General features: G+C 38.1%; 1 protein-coding gene across 1 annotated transcript; it reads right to left on the bottom strand.

Moving 5' to 3' along the window:
- Positions 1-9,064: 9,064 nt before the first annotated feature.
- Positions 9,065-10,006, bottom strand: LOC142451458 (olfactory receptor 6C2-like). Its single transcript, XM_075553251.1, has one exon. It carries the CDS (start codon positions 10,001-10,003, stop codon positions 9,065-9,067), a length of 939 nt encoding a protein of 312 aa, XP_075409366.1. The 5' UTR covers positions 10,004-10,006.
- Between the last annotated feature and the right edge of the window lie 15,400 nt (positions 10,007-25,406).

Here is a 25,406-nt window from a genome sequence, read left to right on the forward strand (position 1 = left end):
ATGGCAGTGAACTTGGTTTGTTTTGGTTTTGTATAGCATGAAACAGTAGAGCATGCAAGTGGCAAAATTACAAAAACTTCTTAGCCTTAACCAAACAGCTTGAGGAAATAGGGGACTTAGGACCACAATCTCAATGGATTTCTAGAGGAAACATCAAAACATAGTTTTCAAAGATAATGTTTTACATTCTACAATGGTGCGTAGCAACTAGAGTTTTTAAAGCTTGCAAGCAGAATTCTAGACCCATTGGTCTTTCCCTATGCAGAGTAAATAAATCAAAGACTATACAAACCACAGCCTCATTTCTCTGAGACTAGAACATTGGATGGTGCCCAGTTATCACTACTTACTACTCAGATGAGGATTACAATAAAGAATACTGGACAGAAAGGAAAAGAGGGGGGAAAAAGGACAAAATTAAAAACTTAAAACAGACTAGATTTACTGGCCTCTTTGCAACCCTTAGAGGATGTTCAAGCCTAAACCTGAGTCCATAAACTGTAACAACTTTCAATGAAATAAAGTGAATAATAACACCAATGTGAAATGCACTCCTTAGTAGAGTCAACATTATGAGATCAAAGGAGCAGCATTTTCCCCAAACCAAAACTTAGAAAGTAGGAAGCGGGAGGGAAGAGGGATGAATGCAAAGGCTTACCCAAGGGAGGAAGTAAGAAAAGTGCTGTTACACTGAGGGGATTTCATTCTTGTCATGAGAGCCATCTGTATAAATTTTGGAATGAAAAACTTATCTTCTCTCTAAACTTTCACACAAACGATGAAAAAGTCAAAATAAGAATTTAAAAACTACTTGCCAAAATAAAATAGGAAGAAGAATATGAATTTAATCAGCAACCTAAGGGAGGATGGAAACCGATTTTCCACTAATACAATGGTAGCCCCGGATGAAATAAAAATTCCTACCTTGTGGCAAATGAAAGCAGAGAAACCAGCTGAACTGAGACCCAATTTGCAACCTCCAGACACTCTGAAAAAGATAAATGTGCATTATTTAAAATAAATAAATTTTCTTGTCTTTGTACTTCTGCTAATAACCAAGAAAATCAAGCCCAGTGCCAAATAGAAAAATGTAAAGAAGGCTTAATTTACATCCCTCCCAAATTTTCTGCACTAAAATTGTATCACCAATAGGAATCAACTGGACAATAATAGTGAAGCTGGTTGTTTTGGTATGTCTTGTTTTTTGTTTTTTTGTGTGTGCATATTATTATCTCTGCAGATCTATCTAGATAAGATAGGTGGGATAAACAATCTGGCGGAGAAAACAATGGGACCAATGGTTCAAAGGGGACATGGGATAGGAGGAGGAGGGCAAAGGAAGTGGGTTTGAACTAACCCAGAGGTAAGGGAACAGCAAGTGATCTAAAATGGATGGCAAGGAGAGTGTAGGAGGGGTGGTAGGGCTTGATCAAGGACAAAGTAACTGAGAGGAATTAGTGAAACCCAAACGAAGGTTGAACATGATAGTGAGACAAGAGGAAAGTAAAAAGAAATAGAGCAGCAGTTCTCAACCTGTGGGTTGCAACCCCAGATTCATAACAGTAGCAAAATTACAATTATGAGGTAGCAACAAAAATAATTTTATGGTTGGGTTGTCACCACAACATAAGGAACTATATTAAAGAGTTGCAGCATTGGGAAGATTGAGAACCACTGAAAGAAAGGAAAGAACAGGAGGCAAAGGGCATTTACAGAAGTCAAAATACAGGGATGCACATATTGTGGTAATTATTGTACAATTTTTCATATGATTGAACTATTGAGTTGTATATGTGGATGAAATGCCAATAAAACTTTATGGGGTGACCAACTTTGAGGAAGGTTACACATTTTTAGGCTGAAAAAAAGGTTTATGGATATGAAGCAATTTCTTATGAATGTGAATTTAACACTTTGGAATGAAACCTGGAACTGTACCTAAGATGTTGTTGGAACTACTCTGAAGCTAGGAAATAATGAACCACAATATGAAAAGTGGGTGTTCTCAAACAGCTATGACAGGGTAATGAAGAAAGGATCAAAGACTCTGAGTGTCAGACATACGAAATTAAATGTATTACATTACCCAAGAGAAGCCATTAGCTTTATGATAGAATCCCAACATAATATTCACCAGATGGTGGAATTTAATGTCAGAGATAGTGTAAGCATAATCTCTCTACTGACAACGACCAGAGAACAATCAGAAAGCTTATTCCCGCCGGGATATATGATTAGAGCTAAATGTCCATGGTGACCATGTGAATGAAGTAGATGGGGAGCCACCAAGGATATTTTTGATCATTAAAAAAAAGAAGCATAGAAGAGCAAAATCTGATGTCAACTATCCCATGGGGAAAATCAAGGTACTTCACATTGTTTTTAGAACAAATAAAGTTTTCACACCAAAGGCCCAGCTATCAAAGAGTAGACGATATCCCCTCACAGAAAGATCTGAAAGTATGCCCAAAAATGAATCCCCCAATCTCCCAAAGGGAGCTAAAGGGGTTTATATAGACACAAATGGGTTAAGAGTGTGAAATGAAACGTATGAGAGTAAGCAAAACTTTACCTTTTCTGATTGAGTTGTCTTTAGGTTGTTAAATTACATGAACATTTTCTATTTGGGAGGTATTATCAAGAGTACTGGTGTCAGAGTGGTTATGCATGGGGCTGCTAATCTCAAAGTCAATAGTTCCACAAGACCTTCCTGTGGGTGAAAGACATAGTTTCCTACTTCAGTAAACAGTGACAGTTATGAAGTATCAAAAAGGTATTTCTGCCTGTTTCATAGGGTCGCTGTGAGTCTGCATGGAATCAATGGCAGTGAGAGGGATTCAGTAATCAGATATGTGGTTCCGAAATACTTTCTCCCGGTCTGTAAGTTCGCTCTTCATTTTGGTGATAAGGTTCTTTGAAGAATAAAGTTTGTATTTTGTTTTCTTTCTTTAAAAATCATTTTATCGAGGGTTCTTACAGCTCTTATAACATTCCAAATGTCAGTTGTATCAAGCATATTTGTACATAAGTTGACATCAAAATTTCCAAAACATTCTCTACGTGAGCCATGGGTATAAGCTCCTCTTTCCCCTGCCCCCTTCCCAAACCTCCCATCCTTGTGTAACCTTGATCAATTATGTAGTGTTATTTTGAATCTTACACTGTCCATTGTCTCTCTTTAACCACATTTCTGTTATTTGTCCCCTTGGTCGGGGGCCTACATATATATAATCTTGATGGCCTTTTCTCACCCATCCCCCTGCCTAACTATCCCCCTACTCTCATTATACCACTACTCCCATTACTGCTCCTGAGGGGTTTATCCTTCCTGAATCCCATGTGTCAAGAGCTCTTATGTGTACCACTGTGTGTTCTCTGGTCTAGCCAGATTTGGAAGTTAGAACTGGGTCATGGTGGTTGGAGGCAGGGGGGAGGGAAAGGAAGTATTCAGAAACTATAGGAATTATCTGTGATTCGTCGGTGCTATACGACACCCTGGTTGAATCATCCCTTCCTTATACCACTTATGTGGGGGAACATCCAATTATTTACAGATGGACTTTGGATCTCCACTGTAATCCCTCTCTTTTCATCAATATAGTTGTTTGTTTTGGATCATTTCATACCTGATCTTGTCGACACCTCATGATCACATAAGCTGGTATGCTTCTCCCATGTGGGTTTACATGCTTTCCCTGATAGATGGCCGTGTGTTTGACTCCAAGCTTTTTAAGACCCCAGACACTAGATCTTTTGATAAATGGGCACCATTCATTCTCTTTACCACATTTGCTTATGCACCCATTTGTCTTCAGCAATCATATCAAGAAAGTGAGTATCAAAAAGGCTATCAGAACAAAGGCTATCAGAAAAGGCTATCAGTATCCTTGTGTTAAGGAAAGTCTTGAGTAGAGGCCCAAAGTCTGTATGCTGTCTTAATATTTATCATATAAACATGTGTGCATTGGCCTCTATCGCTTTCATTATAAATTAATATATTTACTTATACCTCCATAAATAACTGTTTCCTCCTATTTCTTTCTTCTATTTCCTTTCACCTTCCTTCGGTCCCACTATCATGCTCACCCTCTGTTTGACTCTCAGTATTTCCTCTTGGACACATTGCTCTTGATCAAGCCCCACCCGGTATTATACACGGTCCTTACCATCAATTTTATATCTTTTGTTGTTCCCTTATCCCTGTGTTTGTGGGCTCCCTACTAACCCTCACTCCACTCCCATGTCTCTCAACCATCAGTCCCATAGTTTTCTCATTGAGATTGTTCATCCTGCCTATGTTATATAGGTAGATATAGGGCAAAACAAAGACAAAACACAAAACATAATAAAACAAAACAGAACAAGTGAAAAATGTGTTTTGATTTCTTTTTAAAATTTTGACAAGGTCTGCATGATCACAAGGTGCTGAAAGGATCAGTTATCAGGCACCAAAGAACAAAAAAATCATATCATTGTGTGCTCACCTCCCTAATACGATCAGTGAAGACAAATGGGTGCCTAAGCAAATGTGGCGAAGAAAGCTGATGGTGCCTGGCTATCAAAAGATATAGTGTCTGCCGTCTTAAAGGCTTGAAGGTAATCAAGTGGCCGTCTAGCTCAGAAGCAACAAAGTCCACATGGTAGAAGCACACCAGCCTGTGCAATCACGAGGTGTTGAAGGGATCAGTTATCAGGCATCAAAGAAAGAAAAATCATATAATAGTGAATGGGGGGGGGGAGTCGGAGTGGAGAACCAAAGCTCATTTGTAGGCAATCAGACATCCCCTTATGAAAGGGTTGTTGGGAGGAGACAAGTCAGTCAGGGGGCAGTGTAGCAAGGATGAAACATACAACTTTCCTCTAGTTCCTAAATGCTTCCTTCCCACCCACTATCATGATCCCAATTCTACCTTACAAATCTGGCTAGACCAGAAGATGTACACTGGTACAGATAGGAACTGGAAACACAGGAAATCCAGGGCGGATGATCCCTTCAGGACCAGTGGTGAGATTGGTGACAACCTGGATGGTGGAGAGAATGTGGGACAGAAAGGGGGAACCAATTACAAGGATCTACATATAACCTCCTCTCTGGGGGATGGACAACAGAAAAGTGGTTGAAGGGAGATGTTAGTGCAAGATATGACAAAATAATAATTTATAAATTATCAAGGGTTCATGAGGGAGGGGGCGTGAGAATGGAGAGGAAAATAAGGAGCTGATGTCAGGGGCTTAAGTGGAGAGCAAAGGTTTTAAGAATGATGAGGGTAATGAATGCAAAAAATGTGCTTTACACAATTAATGTATATATGGATTGTGATAAGAGTTGTATGAACACCTAATAAAATGGCTTTTAAAAAATTTGGCAAGGTCCCATTTATTTAATTTGTTTTGTTCCTTATGATTTCAGTGACATATCTATGCATTCATTTTTTTTAAATTATAGAGGTACAAATACAGGCACATACATATGTAACTATATTTATAAATAATGATAGGGAAATAAATCTATGTACATATATTTATATGTTTACTATTAAGGTAGCAGACGGACATTGGGCCTGTACTCAAGTACTTCCTCAGTGCAAGCACACTTTGTTCTAATAACCTGGCATCCTGGGATGTTCACTTTCCCCAACATGATCGCTGTAGACAAATTGGGAGCACAAGCAAATGTGGTGAAGAAAGCTGATAGTGCCTGGCTATCAAAAGAGATAGTGTCTGAAGTCTTAAAAGCTTGAAGATAAACAAGTGACCATCTAGCTGAGAAGCAACAAAGCCTACATGGAAGCAGCACACCAGCCCGTGTAATCACGAGGTGCAGAAGGGATCAGGTATCAGGCATCAAAGACACAGTAAAAACAATCATATGAGGGGGAGCATGGAGTGGAGGGGAAGTATGGAGTGGAGACCCAAAGCCCATCTGTAGACAACTGGACATCCCCTCAGAGAAGAGTCATAAAGAAGAGATGAACGAGTCAGGGTGCAGTATAGCACCAATGAAACATACAACTTTCCTCTAGTTCTTTAATGCTTCCCCTCCGCCGCCCAGCCCCAGACACCACTATGATGACCCCAATTCTACTGTACAAATTCGGCTAGACCAGAGCATGTACACTGGTACAGATAAGAACTGGAAACACAGGGAATCCAGCACACATAAACCACTCAGGACCAATGTTGAGAGTAGCAATACCAGGGGGTAGGGGGAAAGTGGAGAAAGAGAGGGAGAAGCGATCACAATGATCAACATATAGCCGCCCCCCTCCTCAGGGAGACAAACAACAGAAGTGGGTGAAGGGAGACAGCTGTTGGTGTAAGACATGAAAAAAATTATAAGTTATCAAGGGTTCATGAGTGAGGGAGGTGGGAATGGGAAAAAAGGCAAAACAAGGAGCTGATATCAATGGCTCTAATAGAAAGAAAATGTTCCAAAAATGATGATGGCAACATATGTACAAATGTGCTAGACAAAATGGATATATGTATGGATTGTGATAAGATCTGTAAGAGCTCCCAAGAAAATGATTCTTTTAAACCCTATGTTTCGTCTAGGACTTTCATGGTTCTAGTTGCTGAACTTAAGTCTTTGATTGTTCCTGAGCTCGTTTGTGTCTATGGTATGAGTTAAGAGTCCAGGTTCAAATTTTTACACATGGAAGTCCAAGTTTCCTAGCAACATTTATTATAGACACAATTCTTTCCCCTACTCAATGGGCTTATAACTGTTGTTGACTGTATATGTTCACAATTCTTTCTGGACTCTCAATTCTGTTTCATGTCTATCATTATACCAGTATCAGACTGTTTTGGTTACTATAATTTTATAGTGCACTTAGAGATAAGAAAATGTGGGTTTTTCTACCTTGTTCTTCGTCAAGTTTAAATTGGTTATTTGGCATCCCATTTGTTCCACATAATTTGAGAATTGATGTTTCTCTTTATGCAAAGAGACTCTAAGAATTGTGATGCGTATCACACTGAATCTATAAACTGGTGTGGCTAGCATTGACATTTGTGTCAACAATAGTAACACAAATGACCAGAAAGATCATGCAAAGATGTTCAGCACCATTAGGCAAAATTCAAGTGCAAATAAAAACCACCATGAAATAGCACTTCATATCCATTAATGTGGCTATGATTAACAAAATGGAAAATAGCAATTATTAGTGAAAATGTAAAGAAATCAAATTTTTGATGCAACACTAGTGGGATTGCAAATGAAACAGCTCATGTGGAAACACTGTGTAAGCTTCTCAAAAAGTTAAACTTCAACATGTGTGCTACTAATTCCACTCCCATGTATATTTATAAATGGTTTGAAAGCAAAAATATAACTACATGCTCATATACCAATATACTTGTCCATTTTAGCATTCTTCATAATTTCCAAAATGTCTATCAGGAAATGAATGATAAATAAAACTTAGTACATATGGGCATAGTAAAATATTACTTAGCCATTAAGAAAGCAAAGTCCAGATATGTGTTTCAACATTGTAGAATCCTGAAAACATCTTGCGGACAGAAACAAGTCAATAAAAAAAAGAACAAAAATTCTATGATCCCATTTATATGAAATATCTAGAGTAGGCATGTATATAAAGACCAAAGGCGCAGATGTGAAGGGGGAAAAAAGTGAAATCATTGTTAACAACATTAAACTTCTGCTCAGATTAATGAGAAATTTTGAAAATGCATAATCTGGATTGACGACATAAGAAAATAGTTATGTGTGTTTGGCTATCTTTTTAATATATATCTACTAAAATAAAAATGTAAATACTAATAAGTATCCTACAAATATCTAAATAAATAATAGAAAATAAGTAAAATTTCCAACTTAGAAGAGTTTGAAAGGTGAAGGTTTTCCAACTTCATTTAAAAATTCCGTCATGGATCTTAGATGTACAGCAGTATGTAGAAATCGAGTGAGAAATGGGATTCTTACCGACAATATGTATGGCACAATGAGAGTAACATCGATGAACACACACTATGGAGAAATCATGACAAATTGTGTAAAGAATGTCATATTGCATGTGGAAATAGAAATGCAATATTCTAATAATGCAGTTACAAATTATGTCAGAAAATTACATATCTTACTATAGATAGTGACAAAAATGTACAGTGATCTTTAATCCTTAACAATTATGAATCACAAAATGCTTCCGGGGCAAAAGAAATGATATCTAATCAGCACACCATTCCACAATATTCTGAAATCTTTGTCCCTATAATTCTTTTTGCTTAAAAAATCAAACTAATCTCCAGAAATTCATGCTTTTGTGCTGTATTTGGATTTGGTAGCTGTTATTTAAATGATTATTCAGAATGGACAGCTCATCAGTTATCTTTAAAAATTATATTGTTACATCTTTTAGAGCTGCTAATTTTTGCCAGTTTTTTAATCGCTTTAATGACTTAGATTGGAAGGGATAAGGATATTATTTTCTTTTTTCTTTTTGAAAATGTGTACAACTGTTTATTGTAAAGGGAACGTTAACTAGGGTAATTTAAACATGGCACAGACTTCATATTCCCTGACTACATATGAGAGACACATAGAAGGATGTTTAACCTAAAGAGGAAAACATTATCATTGCCAGAATAATTCTACACAGAAAATTAATATGAAAGAGTTCTAAACACACTAAGAAGAGTGATGCAGCTGCAGATTAAAGCACACAAACAAACCACTGTAGTGAAGGAGTTTCCACCTCATTGTCCTAAATCTTTTATGGATACAGAATCTTCAAAGGGGCAGACAGCCTCATCATTCTTCTGCAGAGGATTAGGTGGTTTTGAACTGTCCACTATGTGGTTAGCACTTCAAACACTTACTGAACAGTGCTGGGGGTACAGACTAGAAAGAAACAAAATGATTTGGTAGTTTCAAGAGAGTAGACAAAGGCCACCAGAATCAGGCTGGATTCCTCACATTCCTTTTTTTTTTTTTTACTTTACTTCACATCAAGCATATGTACAATGCTCACAAAGCAATATCTGTCGGCATTTTCATAATTTATAACTTAATTTCAGTTCCTAATATGTAATTCTATGCATTCTTTGAAAGAAATGCAAATCTTTTGAAGATGTCATTGAATGATTGCTTTACTTGTTTATTTCTCAGGGTATAAATAAAGGGGTTCAACAAAGGAGCCACAGATGTAGTGAGCAGAGAAACTGCCTTGTTTATGGCCACTTCATCCTTGGCTGAGGGTTTGATGTACATGAAGATGCAGCTGCCGTAGGCGATGGAAACCACAATGATGTGGGAAGAACAGGTGGAAAAGGCTTTCTTCCTTTGCTGGCCAGAAGGCAACCTTAGAATGGTCTTAATTATATGCATGTAAGATAGAATTACACATACAAGAGTCATTATGAAGGTCAGCACAGCACAAACTATAACCAGTTGCTCTATGAACCACGTGTCTGAACATGAATTCTTCAGAAGTGGAGAAGCATCGCAGTAAAAATGATCAATGGCAGAGTCGCAAAACTCCAGATGGAGGCTCAAGCCAAGAGGCGGGAGGATAATCAGCAGGCCTGCCACCCAACAACAGAGGATGAGACTCCTGCAGACTCTGCTGTTCATGATGGTCACATAATGCAGGGGTTTGCAGATGGCCACATAGCGGTCATAGGACATGACGGCCAAGAGAAAAAACTCTGTCGCCCCAAAGAGAACAATGAAAAATATTTGGATGAAGCATGCTTTGACGGAGATAGTTTGGTCACCAGTTGCTACGATGTGCAGATATGTGGGCACACACGCAGTTGTGAATGAGATTTCTAAAAAGGAGAACTTTTGAAGAAAAAAGTACATACCTGTTTTTAGATGAGAATCCACTAAAATGAGAAAAATGATAGTCATATTCCCAAGTAAACTTAACATATATGTGATAAACAGAAAGATGAAAGCCAAAATCTGTAGCTGTGGGTCCTTTGTCAATCCCAGGATGATGAATGTTGTTATTGCTGTGTGGTTTTTCATCACTGACTTCATGCTACTGAATAATAATTACATAAAAATTGCAGAAATTATATCTGTAAAACAATATCAAAGTGACAGAATTAGTCAGTGTCAAGTAGCTGTCAGTTAAGCTCAGTAACATGCATTTCCTTCTACTACTTGTTAACACGTCTTCAACAAGGTGATGACAATTTTACTGAAGGGGACTGTAGAGTAAGATAGTCTTATAGAAAGTTTCTCTCTCACATTATTGCTACCAAAATTGTTTTAAAAGTTTTCTTGGGTTCACAACCCATACAAATACTTCTAAATTATCATTTGGGGCCAATAATTTATATGAGATTGTTCAAATTGAGACAGAAATTGGGCATTTGGAAATGTTATTTGACCTGTTCTAGATTCTATGCTATCATTTACCTGTAGGGGTTTGCATTTTGTTGGACTGTGGTGGCTCCCATGTTGCTGTCATGTTAGAATCTATGGCATCAATATTTCCAATACCAGTAAAGTCACTAATAAGAACAGGTTTCAGTGTAGCTTCTGGACTAAGAAGAGACAGGGAAGAGGAATGTGTTATTCACTTCAGAGATAGTGGCCACTAACAGCTTATAAATAGCACGGAACCCTGTTAGATAGTGCCGGAGACGAGCCTCTCAGTTGGGAAAGTGATCAAAACCCAACTCGGGAAGAGCTGCCTCCTCAAAGTAGAGTCAACCTCAATGACATGGATAGACGTTGATGAGACAAAACTCAAAATGCAACAAAGCAGTGGCAAACATTCATTTAATCATCAGAATGTAAGATTATGAAATATTCACCTAGAAACATTCGAAGTGATCAAAAATAAAATACGACACATAAAGATCAACAGCCTAGGCACTTGTGAGCAGAGATGAACCTGCATTTGAGTCAGATAACCACATAGTTTATTATACCAGGAATGTCAGATTCAGTAAGAAAGACATTGCACTTATTTTAGAAAAGAACCTTTCAATATCTATATTGGAAAGAATAACATTTGTACAAAACAGAATTGGTTGGCTTTCAAGAATTTCAACATGCAGAGAGAATTTTTATTGAGCCTATTCCAACTCATCATGACCCTATGAGAGAGAGAATCAACAATTTCAAGAAGTAGCATATTATCAAAAATTAAATGGTATTGAAGGAAGACATCCAAGCTACCTGAAGTTGTTCACTGAAAATAAAGCTTCAGGAATGGATAAAATATCAAGAGAAATGTTTCAACAAGCAGATGCAACACTGGAAACACTATTTCAAAAAAATATGAAAAATAGCTACCTGATCAATCAACTGAAAGAGGTCCATATTTGTGCCCATTACAAAGAAAGGTGGCCTAACAGAATGTGGAAATTATTCAACAATATTATTAATTTCACATGCAAATAAAAGTTCTCTGTAGATAGTTTTATAGTAGCTGAAGCAGTACGTTGACAGGAACAAGCCAGAAATTCATACCAGAATCTGAAGAGGATTGTAATAAGGGATATCATTCATTGCTGATGTTAGGTGAATCTTGTCTGAAAGCAGAGAATACCAAAAAGATATTTACTTGTGTTTTACTGGTTATTAGAAAGCATTCAATTGTGTGGATCAAAACAAACCATGTACAATATTGAAAATAATTATAAATCCAGAACAATCATCTGTGCTCATGTGAAACTTGTACAGAGACCACGAGGCAGTAGTTCAAACAGTAAAATGGAATACAATGTGGTTTAAAATCAGGCAAAGTGTGTGTCAGAGCACTCTCATTTCAGTATACTTAATCTACTGCATGCTTAGAAAATCATCTGAATAGCTGGAGTATAGGAAGAAAAATGAGAGGGAGACTCATTAACAACTCACCATATGCAGATGACACAACATTGCTTTCTGAAAGGGAGAACTTGAAGCACTTGCTGTGAAAACCAAAGACCTCAGTCTGAAATATGGATTACAACTCAATGAGAAGAAAGCCAAAATCCTCAAGCAAGAGATAAACTAGAAACATCATGATAAACTAGAAATGATCAAACTTGTCACGGATCTCATTCTACTTGGATTACAATCAAAGCTCATGGAAACAGCACTGAAGAAATCAAATTTTCATAGGGCAAACCTGCTGCAGAAGACTTCTTTAACATGTTAAAGAGCAAAAGTGTCACCTTTAGAAATGAACCTGAACCAAGCCCTTGTATTTTCAGTTGCCACATAACCAGATGGAAGCTGGATAATGAATAAGAAAGGCTGATACACTTGGATTGCAGTGTTGGAGAAGAATACTGAAAGTACCTTGGACAGCCAGAAGAACAAACAAATCGGCCTTGAAAGAAATACAGCCAGGATGCCCCTTAGAAATGAGGATGGTGAGACTTCCCTTCACGTAGTTAGACAAGTTATCTGGAGGGGCCAGGACCTATAAAGAGCCACTGTGTGGTAAAGTAGAGGGTCAGAAGAAAAGAGAAAAATAGTCAACAAGATTTGACAAGTGGCTGAGACAATGGACTCAGACATGATAATTAAGGGAAGGACTGGGTCGTGCTTCCCTCTGGTCCACAGGGTCACTATGGGTTGGAACTGACTTGATGACATGCTAGAAAAACAACAATAATCCTCGCAGTCTCAAATTGTCTGACTCCTAATTCCTTAGCAGCAAGTAAAAGGTGAATTAACATGCACAAGAAGATTCAATATTGTATTCTCTCTTCCATACAAAGAACTGAGAATTATATCTGACAGATATTTGTTGAATCTGTGAGTTTTACTCTTTAACACAATATATTTTTATATAAACAAAGAAATAACTAGCAACGGTGGGATTTTTTATCTTGGTAAATACCAAACCAAGACCATTCCCATGGAGTCAATTTGATTCACAGGCACTCTATCTCGGGTTTCTGAGTCTATAAATATTTACAGAAGCAGACAGCCTCATCTATCTCCCTTGGTTCTGAAGTGCTGGCATTGGGATTAGCAGACCAGTGTTACCCAAAAAAGACAATGGTGATTTGAGATCACTTTAGAAAAAGGCCAGTCAAACAGAGTCTTTCAAGAAAACTTTCCTCCGTTGTCTCTTAAAATATATTTTCAATTTTCCATCTATATATTTCAAATTATAGTTTTAATTTTTTTTCACCATAATGAAGAAGATAATGACCAAATGGTCCTTGAATTTTTCTCCTTACCTCATTTGTCAAGCACATAATTGGCCTTCTCTCTCTTAATACAATTTATTTCTACCCAGTATTACCTGTCAATGTAATGCTAAACTAAAACCTAAGTACACAGCCAGGCTGACTGAAGAAATAACAACACTTGTTATACTAGTAACCTAATTTGTTACACTGACCTATTAAACATTAACTTATTTTCAGTCAGCTGTTCTTGGCCTCGGCTTTCCAATATTCACAGCCCATATATAGCTATCGGGCACTAGAACTGCATTGAGATTTTCTGTAATTATAAAACACTTAGTAATAATATAGCAATATACTCACACACTGCCACCGAGTCTATTTCAAGTCATAGCAATCCTAGAACAGAAAGAGAACCCATGGACCAGTGTAAACAGTTCCATTGTCTTTCTGAGGCTAACATCTTCACAGGAGGAGAAAAGGAGGCTTTCTAGTGCACCAAAGAGTCACAGTCTCAGAGACCCACAGGGGTGGTTCTGCCCTGACCTGTACAGTTCCATTGAATCACTACTGACTCCATGGCAGTGACAGGACAGAGATTCTTTACAAGAGCAGAAATCCTTGACTTGATGGTTTTGAACTGCTGATGTTCTGATTATCAGTCTAATTCATAACACTCTATGCTACCAGGGGTTCTTATACAATAAGGTATAGCAATGATACATTTATACTGGATACACGTTGAAGCAGGAATACTTCAGATAATACTAAGGTAAACAACATTTTTTTATTAAATCATTTTACTGGGCGCTGGTACAACTCTTATCACAATCCATACATACATCTATTGTGCCAAGCACATTTGTACATTTGTTGCTCTCATCATTCTCAAAACATTTGCTTTCTACTTCAGCCCTTGAAATAAGCTCCTCATTTCCCCCCCTCCCTCCCCGCCCTCCTCCCTCACAAACCCTTGATAATTTATAAATTATTATTGTTTTGTCATATCTAACACTGTCCAAAGTCTCCCTTCACCCACTTTTCTGTTGTCCATCTCCAAGGGAGGGGATTATATGTAGATCCTTGTAATCGGTTCTCCCTTTCTCCCCCACCTTCCCTCCACCCTCCTGGTATGGCCACTCTTGCCACTGGTCCTGAAGGGATCAGTTTCCAGTTCTTATTTGTGCAAGTGTACATCCTCTAGTTTAGCCAGATTTGTAAGGTAGAATTGGGATCATGATAGTGGGGAGGAGGAAGCATTTAGGAACTAGAGGAAAGTTGTATGTTTCATCATTGCTACCCTGCACCCTGACTGGCTCATCTCCTCCCCACGATGCTTCTGTAAGTGGATGTCCAGCTGCCTAGAGATGGACTTTGGGTCTCCACTCTGCACTCACCTTCATTTACAATAATATGATTTTTTGTTTTCAGTGATCATATTGGGAAGGTGATATGATTTTTTTCTTTGATGCCTGATACCTGGTCCCTTCTATTTTATTGAATTTAATTTTTATTTATTTAACAGTATTGGCAGAATATGTTAAATTGTAAACATGGGTAATATTATATTTCTATTGGACAACACTATCGCAAAGTTTTATGCATACTCTCTAAGGAATAAAGAAGGATTTCCCCAAAAGACCAAATTATGTAGTCATTTTCCTAATCACTTTACTCTTTTTAAAAATATATATTCTTCACTAATATTAATGAAATGTGTTCCCCAGGCTGAGGAAATGAAAACCTTTCTATTCTTTTTGAAATGACTAGTTTCAGCTCCTGCCAGGTATAGAGTTTCTACAATACAATGCTAGCTTCATTTACCTGATAGAGAAATATCATAAGGCTAATGGCTAGCAAGGATGTGATGCTAGCAGCGAAAGAGTGGGAGGGAAAAGGAATCATGGAATGCTGACTAATGGTAGATGAGATAGATGGAAGAGAAAGAAAACAACGACAACGACAAAAGGATGCAGACACACAGAACAGAGAGAGAGAGAATTCTGACAAGATTTGGGATTTGCTTCTGTATGCCAATCAAATCACTCTACCAGACATTCCACCAATAAAATGACAGCAAAGGACTCCTGCCTACAGAGTCGGTCGTCTCAAGATTTGTGTGCTCCATAAATAATCTCAGAATTGACCGACTCACTGAAGAAAATATCAGTGTCATACTTTGAAGCTAGTAAAGAAGCCCTAGTTGTGCAATGGTTGAAGTGCCGAGGTGTGAATCAACTACAGTAGTTCCAACCGACCAGGCACTCTGTGGGAGCAAGATGTCGCAGGAGACATCCCGAAAGAGTAACGGTCTCAGACCCCTTTGAGCTGGTCTTCTCTGTCTGATACAGTTGCTATAAGCAAGAACCGACTCAGTGGTAGCAAGTTTGATTTAGGTTTGGTAATACACTGTATTTACTAGAAGAGAAAACCGTGTCAGGACTAGCCTTTGACATTCTTCACTGTTCCCCTGTAAACTATACACTTCAGTGGCATGAATGAATGTGAGAGTTGAACAAAATTGTACTGATGGGTAAAGTGAGTTATTCCTAGCCCTTTGCCCTTAGGAAGCTGAACTCACCATTAAAATATACATGGACTCTGTATTTATGAAATATTCAATCACATTTATAATCAGGAAATAATTCTGTGAACTCACAATACCCAAAAGAAAGAAAATACAGTTCACAGGGTAAGTTTCTCTGGCTCTGCAAGTGTGAGCTTCCATTTTCTCTGGGAAAACATATGTATACATTAAAAGCCCTATTTATTTCCTCCTTCTGCACCAGCTGTGTAGAAAACACCTGAATTAAACGGTCTTTGGAGGTGCTGGTCTGAAAGTCTCTAATGAATATAAAACGTAATCTAACTTTGGCAAAATACCTAACACAAAACCAATAGGGACAAAATCCTTAGGGAACAACACAAATACAGCAAGAAACTCAGTCCAAATACAAAGAAATAAGATTCTAAGAACCTCTCAGAAACCTATTCATTATTTCCTTAGAAATATTTTATGCAATAAGTATGATGAAACCCTTGCTATAAATGGAAGCATAATGCATCTTTAATGGAGAAATATTTAAAAGTAGATTTAAAAGTTTAAAAATGAAAACTCTACCAGATAATCTAATTTAGAAGAATTCAAATTTTCTTTAACAATACTCTTAACTACACATGAAGATGAGTAAACAGAAAAAATGTTAATTATAAATTATAGTAAAGAAATTAAACCTATATATTTTTAATGAGACAAAAAAGGTTTTAAGAAATTATGTTTAGGTGGAGAGCAAATGTTTTGAGAATGATGAGGGCATTGAATGTACAGATATGCTTTACATAATTGATGTATATATAAATTGTGATAAGAGTTGTATGAGCCCCTAATAAAACGATAAAAATGGGGGGAAAAGAAACTATGTTTCGTTACCACCTTAAAATTTTTACATTAGGATCCAATGATGATATTATCAAGAAATAAGCATTATTTTTGAAGTTTAATTCACACATATATACATACATATTTTACATGTAATATTAAAACCAAAAGAAGAAAAGAGCATTTTAAATCCACATACCTGCCAGCAAGTCTGCTTCCTTCATGGGAGGTTTGGCAAGTGGACTAAATCAAAGACTGGTTACGTTTTTCTGGACCTGACTATTAGGAGGCTCCTTCATAGTTGACGTTCTCTGATGCACCTCGATGTAGAACAAAAATGACCCTTTCTTTGTTTAACTGCACATATACTCATCCACATGCTGCTTTTCCAAATGTCTTGTTCACAGCCCACGAATCCATGTCTATCCTTTCCTACCTCAAAATTCTGTTAAAAATTTGATCAATAGGTATACATCATGAAACTCTGCCCAATTGGAATTCTGCCCACTGGCTCTCTGAGCTATCTGTGTAGCAACACACTGTGGTCGAAGCCAATTTTCTAATCATTTGGAGTTCTCTTTAAAAATTGAAGAAAATTAAAAGAGAATCCATATGATGTTATGAACAACTGCATGTAAGCTTGCAAATAATTTGGCAAACTTAAAAATTATACAAGCTTTCTTTAAAATATTGACCCAAAGGAATAAATAGAAAGTATTAATTATTCATGAAAGAATAAAGAAAATAAGGCTATAAATTAAACAAAAAGAAACAGAGTCTTAAGAAAGTGTTCAATTACCAGCTTAAAAATGCTTTGGCAGATTTGGTGATGTTAACCTTGTATTTAAGAGAGTTAAAAGGATCAGAGTTAGAAGGGGGCATCGTAATTGTCAACTGGGTACTCTGCCTAATACTCATGGGTATATCTTCAGAACCTAGATGAAATATATAAATTTTTAGAAATGCACCACCTACTCAAATTAACAGACTTATTAGAAAACCTCAAAAGACACATAACAAAAGGAGAAATAGAGTAGATAATTTTAAAACTTCCAACCAAAAAAAAAAAACCAAACCCAGAACCAGGTGGCTTCACTGGGGAATTCGACCAAGCATTCAGACAGGACTGACAATATTTATGGAATATAAAAACTATTCCAGAATATAGAGAATAAATTCCCAAATTCATTTTATGAAGCAAGCATAAATCTGATACCAAAACCAGATGAAGATTTCTCAGGATAGAAAACAATGATCAATATTCCTTATGAGCATAGATGAAAAAATTCTCAACAAAATACACTCTATTAGAATTCAAAAATATATCAGCAAAATAATGTACAATGAGCAGGTGAGATTAATACCTGGTACACAAGGATAATTCAACATTATAAAAACAATCAATGTAATCCATGACATAAATAAAACAAAAATAGGAACCAAATGATCACATCAGTCAATGTAGAAAAGGTATTTGACAATTTATAACACCCATTGCTAATAAATACACTCAACAAAATGGGAATAAGAGAGAAATTTCTGGTGCCCAGCTACCAGATAGACTAGCATCTGGAGTCTTAAATGCTTGTTTCTAAACAAGCAGTCCTCTCAGTGAGATGTCAACTAAGTCCACATGGAAAAAGCCCACCAATATCAATGACCCCAAATTATAAATTATATAATCCAAAACCAAAGGAGGGACCAGTATCAGAGCTTAAATTCTGAGATACTGGTTTGCAGAAAGCTCTGGAGGACAGTGAAAGCCCAAGAAACATCATGAGATCTACACAGGAAATAAGCCTCCAGGGTTTCCCTTCTGTCCATAATGGAAGGATGAGAATAAACTGGTTATCAAAGAGAGTATTGGAGAGATGATTATAGGAAATCAAAACCATAAACCTCACATGAATAGTTAAAACTTTGTCACTTGATTCCCCACTGATGTATGTTGGGCCTGATCTAGCTTTCAACACTGTGTGTGTGTGTGTGTTTCATATTGGGGTTTATTTCTGATGCATTTTGTCATTGTGTAGCCCTCTTGAATTTTTGTTAGATGTTTTCAGCATATGAAACCCAGGCTTGATGAAACTAGAAACAAAAGTAGAATAAGGGTTCCTGGGCTACAGTGGGGGAAAGAGGGGGTTAGGGGGAATTGTTATCAAGGAGTTCAAGGATGCAGATGTATTTTGAAACTGATTGTGGTAGCAATTGTGCAACACTGATTGATGTGATTGAACTATGGAACAATATGAAATTTGTATTAGCTCCCAATAAAATGGTGTTGGGAAGCATAGGAGGGGTTGTGTGATAGGTGGATTATAAGTCAACAAAAATGTAAAATAATAATGATAATAAAAGTAGGGGGCTCTCAACATAATTAAAGTCATATAAAAAGCTAATGGCTAATGTCTTGCTCAATGGGGAAAAAGTGAAAACATTCCCTTTGCCAACAGGAGAGAGACACGGGTGCCCCTTATCATTCTTGTTCAATATTGTGCTGGCGGTATTAGCCAGAGCTATTAGAGAGCAAAATGAAAACAAAAGAATCCAAAAACATAAGTGTTCCTGGGGGTAGTGGGGAAGGGGGGTGGTGATAAATGGGAGCTGATATCAAGGAGTTCAAGAAGACAGAAACTGTTTTGAAACTGACTGTGGTAGCAATTGTACGATCTGCATGTTGTGATTGAACGGTGGAATGTGACGGTAAATGCAAACCTCTCTTGATCAGCAGGCTCTAACTGCTTCGTATAAACACAATCCTTTACATCTGTGACCATAAGATCCCACTCTTTTGGAAATCAGGTGAAGGAGGCCTGGCTGGAGGCTTCTCGGGGCCTGTATGACAGAGGTGACTTCTCTAAGGTCTGTGAGCATCCTCCATTTGCCTGATATCTCTCTAATTACAAATAAAGGAGAATTCTGGGGGCTGAGATTTTCTGCCCTTTGCTTAGCTGCTCTTGAATTAAATCATGAAGAGCTGCGAGTTTTCTTTATGAAGGGTCCACTGTTCTACCCATATTGGGTAATCTGACTTCCAAGATAGTTTAATGGGAGAAGGCCTTACAACAGCACACCAAATAAAAATATTTGATATCCCAGGTGATGCTGGATATTTTTCAGAGTGACCTCAATTGGAGAAGGATCTCTTTGTTCATTTTTTCCAAGACCAATGTCTTTATAACCCATATTTTTCATTATATTTTGTTCTACGGCATTCTGTGGAGAAATATACTATCTGGCTCTCCACTCCTACAACAAATCCCTTCCCCATATGTTAATTGGAGTAAGAGTCAGTCACCACGGGTTTAATTAAACCAGACTGCCCTACAGGCCCTGTATACTGTAGAGATTTTCCACTCTGCCATATGATCTCCTAGTTAACTTCCCCTGTTCTCTCCATGCTTAAACTAGGGCTGGCTAGTAACAAAGCCTTTTGCCATTGCTAATGGTTCATAACTGAGAGGTCAACTCCTGAATCTAAAAGACATGAAACCTTTTCCCCTCAATTATTAATTCCATATATGGGCATTCTTGCTTATTCATAATAGCATTCCAAAATATTGCATGGCCTATCGTCAGATCTGACTCTTTTAGCAATTGTTCCTGAATGGTGTGAGTTTCATTAATATGAATGTAAGGAAATAAAACTAATTTGCCTAAGTGATCTCCCATTTTTATAGTCTAGGAGATTTGGGGATCTCATATTTAATTATAGCCTTAAATTCTCCTTCATAATCTTTAGTAATAACTCCCGTAACAATCTGAACATCTAGAGTATTTAGGTTGGACTTTCCACATAAAAGCCCTATAGTTCCTTTAGGCAGTGGTCCCCAGAGAGCGGTTCTAATAATCACTGGTTGACTAGTTGGACAATCTGAGAGTCTTCTTTGCTGTTAAATCTATCAAAGCATGCCCTCTGGTGGTAGAACTGAGCCAAAGGCCTGACAGGTTCAATGCAGGTGTACCAGGCTACATTGGATGGGGCTCTGCATATAGCCTGATATCAGTTCCCAGCTGGTTAGTGTTCATTAATGGTACACCTCCACTGCTGAATTTGGATCGCCACTGATTTGTCTGATAATTCTCCTTTTTGCAGTGGGAGCAAAGTCTGGATTCTTTTGAACCTGGCCTTGGTGTTCTCTGGCCGCTTTTAGCCACCTGTCTAATTGGCATGCGTCTCTGGTACTCTTATTGGAAAATGGTTGAATTTCTCACAATTAAAACATTTCCCCTTATGCTTGATTTAATTAACCATATCAGCTACTAAGATGGCCGCCTTATGTGTCTCAGACACATCTCTGCAAATCTAAAATTGTCTAAAAGCATGCCCTGTTCTTTATAGGGACAGATAAGCCTGATAGTCATGGTTAGCATTATCATATGCTAGGGTCTGTACTAGACTGCATAACTGATGTTCTTACTAACTGCATCCTTAAAACAGAATACAATATCTATATATGGCTCATTCGTACACTGGCCTATAGCAGTATATATAGCTGAGTCATTTCTCCCCCAAAGGCATTATCTTTTCCCAGGCCCACAGACATAGTATTTTGCAATTGCTCTTCCACAGTAATAAAATTCCCACCACCCAATAATTGATCTACCCTTAAGGAGACACCCTGCTTTGTGTCTGGCTAGCCTGTGTTTCAGCCCCATCTGACCACCACATTCGGTATTGTAAGTAATTGGATGGAGAAAGACAAGCCTGAATTAAAGTATTCCAGGTCGTGGGGATTAAACACTGAGCTTCAGCTAAGGATTTAATCACGTTACTTAATAAGGAAGAGTCAGACCCATAATTTGAGACTGCTTATTGGATGTCTGTTAATAGCTTAAAGTGGAAGGCGTTAAAATGAAATTTCTGATATCCTTGTGAGTTTTCTGCATTGGGTGGTCTCTCGATTACACAAGTAAGGAAAGCTAATGTAGCTGCTAAATATCCTTCTTCTGCTATGCCTCTCTAGTTCTGAAAGTAAAGCTGTGTCCAAGCATTGTTTAGTATCCTTGCTTTTCTCTTTTGTACTATCTTCCTCTGCTGTTTTATGGCCTCTAAGCCTCGTGGGGCTGCATTCTTCAGGCTGGAGATCTGGAGTGGGCTGGAGGTCCACAGGCAGGCCAGAGATCCGGAATAGGCAAGAGACCCAGAGCAGAGTTCTCACATTCTATTGGTTGTGGATACCGAGCTAAATCAGCTTCTGAGCACATCCTCAGCTGATGGCAGCAAGAAACGATCAAACTGCACACCTTCACATCCCCTTTCAACCAAAAAATAACCCTGAGGGTAAAGGAAAAGAGTGGGAGGGAAGGGAGAGAAAGGGGAACTGATAACATTGTTGACTGTATAATCCCATTTGAGGGGAGTGGACAACAGATGTGGTTGTGGATGGGTATACTGGATGGTGTACAGCTCTTTTTTATATGATTTAACTATTGAATTGTCTGATGTGTGAATTATATGCCAATAAAAGTGTTAAGATAAATAAGATTTCCATATTGCAAAAAAAAAATAAAGAAGAAAGCTATGCCACCTGGTGGAAAAATTTATTAATATATGCTCTTTCCTGTTCAGGAGACATAAATAGAATGAAAATTTGGTGCTTTCAAATTTAGGTGTTGGTGAAGGATATTAAATACACCATGGGCTACAAGAAACAGTGAACAACACTCTGCTAGAAGAAGACAGGCAGAATGCTTCTTAGAAGCAAAGATGGAAAACTTCCGGTAAGATGGCGACTGAGTAACACATACCAGAGGGACTCTGCAGAAATCAGCCCAGGAGAGTTGCTAAGAGGGAAATTCAACACTACTGGATCACACGAGGAGCATCATAAAGAAAGTAGGCACAGAACCACAAGGTTTTGAGGGGCTGGGAGTTTTCGATTTACCACAGTAGAGGCCGGCTAGGGTTTGACCTTAGCCCCACCACTGTCTTGGTTGGGAGCCGGGACCACTTGGAGGCAGCGCAGGGGCTTAAATATCAAAACAGCCACAGTTTGTGCCACCTCAACCCTTGCAGCCCCACTGGAAGGCCCCAGGGCTCAGCTATATTGTTACTTTTGTTTCCCTCTATTCTCTTTATCCCTCCATAGTCTCATCAGGCTTACTTTACATTTTTTTCCTCCTTTTCTCTTTCCTGTTCTCTCACACTCCACTGCTGATGTCCAGACTACTCCCCTTAGCCTAGGGTATTTACACCTGCCCCACACCCAGCTAGGAGAGCTCCACTCTGTGCAGTTAACCTGAGAATGGAGAAAACCCTGCCAACTTCCTTCAGGGGATACTCCCTGCAATTTCTTGCCGGGAAATTCCTGCCTGTGTGGCTGGGGGAGTTCCTATTTCCCCCCTGTTGTCCCAAATGACTGAGAGAACTTCTCCCACCACCTTAGTGCCTCACAACTCCTAAGGCAGCTCGGCCAACACTCATCAGCATTCCAAGCTGCTACAGGAACCTCTGCCCAACCTCCACATCACCAAAGCAGGCAACCTACCAGCCTTCTGGGGCACTCCCCTGAGAGGAAAGTCACATGGGGATAAAGTGGTAGGCTAATTCCATAGTGAACTTAGGTGTATGCAGTTCGAAGAAGCATCCCTACAAGTCTCCCAGAGAGAGCCAGTGTTCTTTGACTCCCTGGAAAATGGCACCTGGATCCTCTAAAACAACCATCAGACCCAACAACCTCAACAAAAAAACAGGAGAAACAAAAGGCAATAACAGAAGATGTCATGAACATAATGACGTGCAGAGAAGAAGCAGACATTGAGTTGCCATAGAAAGAAATTTTCAGATTTCTGTTTAGAATCATACAGGGTATGAGGGAAACAATACAGAAAAAAGATAAGATGATACAGGAGATAAAGTTCATACACAAAAGGGAAATACAAGAGCTTAGGGAGGAGAAAACAAAAATCAGTAGCAGATTCATGGACCTCGAGAATCGATTGGAGGAAGCAGAGAACCGCACCAATGACGTGGTGGACAAGCAGATTTTAACAAATGCGAACAAAAATCTAATAAGATCATCAGAGAAGCTGAACAAAACCCAAGAGCTATGTCTGATGCTATGAAGAGGAACAACATTAGAATTATTGAATTACCAGAGGAAGACACAGCAAGGAAGTCATCAGCAACAATAGTGAGAGAATTCTTGGAGGAAAACTTCGCCAGCTTAATAAATAAAAACCAGGCAACCATTCATGAGGCTGAGAGAACACCTGCTAGACTGAATTCCAAGAAGTCACCAAGGCATGTAATAGTTAAAGTATCCAACTTTATGGGAAACACAAACTCTTCCAGAACATAGGAAAATATGGCAAACTTCTGATCTCCTTATATGAAGCTAGTATAACTCTAATACCAAAACTGGGCAAGAGTCCCACAAGAATAGAGAACTATAGACCAATATCCCTAATGAACATTGATGCAAAAATCCTTAACAAAATATTGGCCAATACAATACAAAAGTATATAAAACAATTAATTCATCATGACCAAGTGGGATTCATACCACGGATGCAGGGATGGTTCAACACACGAAACACCATTAGTATCATTCACCACATTGGCATGAAAAACTATAAGAAACACATAATAATATCAATAGATGCAGAAAAAGCATTCGACAACATCCAACACGAATTCCTGTTTAAGAAACTTGAGAAGATAGGAATAGAAGCAAAATTCCTTAAGACAATACAAGCTATATATGAAAAACCAACAGACAATGTGGTAGTCATTGGAGAAAAGACTAACACAATACCAATGAAAAAGAGGAGCAGACAAGGATGCCCCTTGTCCCACTCTTATTTATTATCATGCTGGGGGTTTTAGGCAAAACAAAACAAAAAAATACATCAAAGGCAATAGTCTGGAGAAGGAAGAGGTAAAACTATCATTATTTGCAGATGATATAATTTTATATATGGATAATCCCAAAAGCTCCACAAGCAGAGTACTGGAAGCAATAGAGTAGTTTTGCAGAGTGGCAGGATACAAGATCAACAAACAGAAGTCCATTGGACTGTTACACACATTATATAAGACCACAGAAGAGGAGACGAAAAAGGTAGAATCCTTCATAATAGCCAAACACAAATTGAAATATCTAGGGATATACCTGACTAAAAGAACAAAAGATCTATATGAGGAAAACTAAAGAACACTATTACAAGAAACCAGGAGTGACCTCAACAAGTAGAATATCCCATGCTCGTGAATTAGAAGACTCAATATAGTAAATATGTCAGTTCTGCAGAAGGCACTATATAAGTTTAACACAATCCAGATACAATTACCCTCATCTTTCTTCAAAAAATTGGAAAACCTGATTATCAACTTCATATGGAGAGGGAAGAAGCCCAGAATGAGCAGAGAACTCACTAAGGACACAGTGGGAGGGCTTGCTTTACCTGACTTTAGCACATATTATAGAGCCAGAGTTGTTAAAACCACATGGTATTGGTATAATGACAGATACTCAGACCAATGGAAAAGAACTGAAAACCTAGAAATAAAATCATCAGCATACAGAAAACAGATCTTTGATAAGTGCCCCAAAATATATTCAATGGGAAGCAGATGCCCTCTTCAATAAGTGGTGCTAGAAAAAAAGGATATCTACTTGTAGAAAAAAGAAGCAAGATCCTTATCTCACTCCATGCACAGGAATAAACTCGATGTGGATCACAGACCTTGAAGTAAAACTCCAAACTATTATGGCCATCAATGAGGCAATTGGGACCAACTTGAGAACTTTGGCACAGGGAATACATAGGCTATCAGAAATAGGGAAAGTCACAAACACAGTAGAAGCACAAATTGACAAGTGAGATATATCGAAGATAAAACTCCTATGCACATTGAAAGAATTCACCAAGAGGGTAAAAAGAGAGTCCACGGACTGGGAAA

Source organism: Tenrec ecaudatus, chromosome 6, assembly GCF_050624435.1.
Source record: "Tenrec ecaudatus isolate mTenEca1 chromosome 6, mTenEca1.hap1, whole genome shotgun sequence".
Lineage (NCBI taxonomy): Eukaryota > Metazoa > Chordata > Mammalia > Afrosoricida > Tenrecidae > Tenrec > Tenrec ecaudatus.

Excerpts from the sequence above, each read along its gene's own strand:
- LOC142451458 (XM_075553251.1), bottom strand. The coding sequence starts at position 10,003 with ATGAAAAACCACACAGCAATAACAACATTCATCATCCTGGGATTGACA.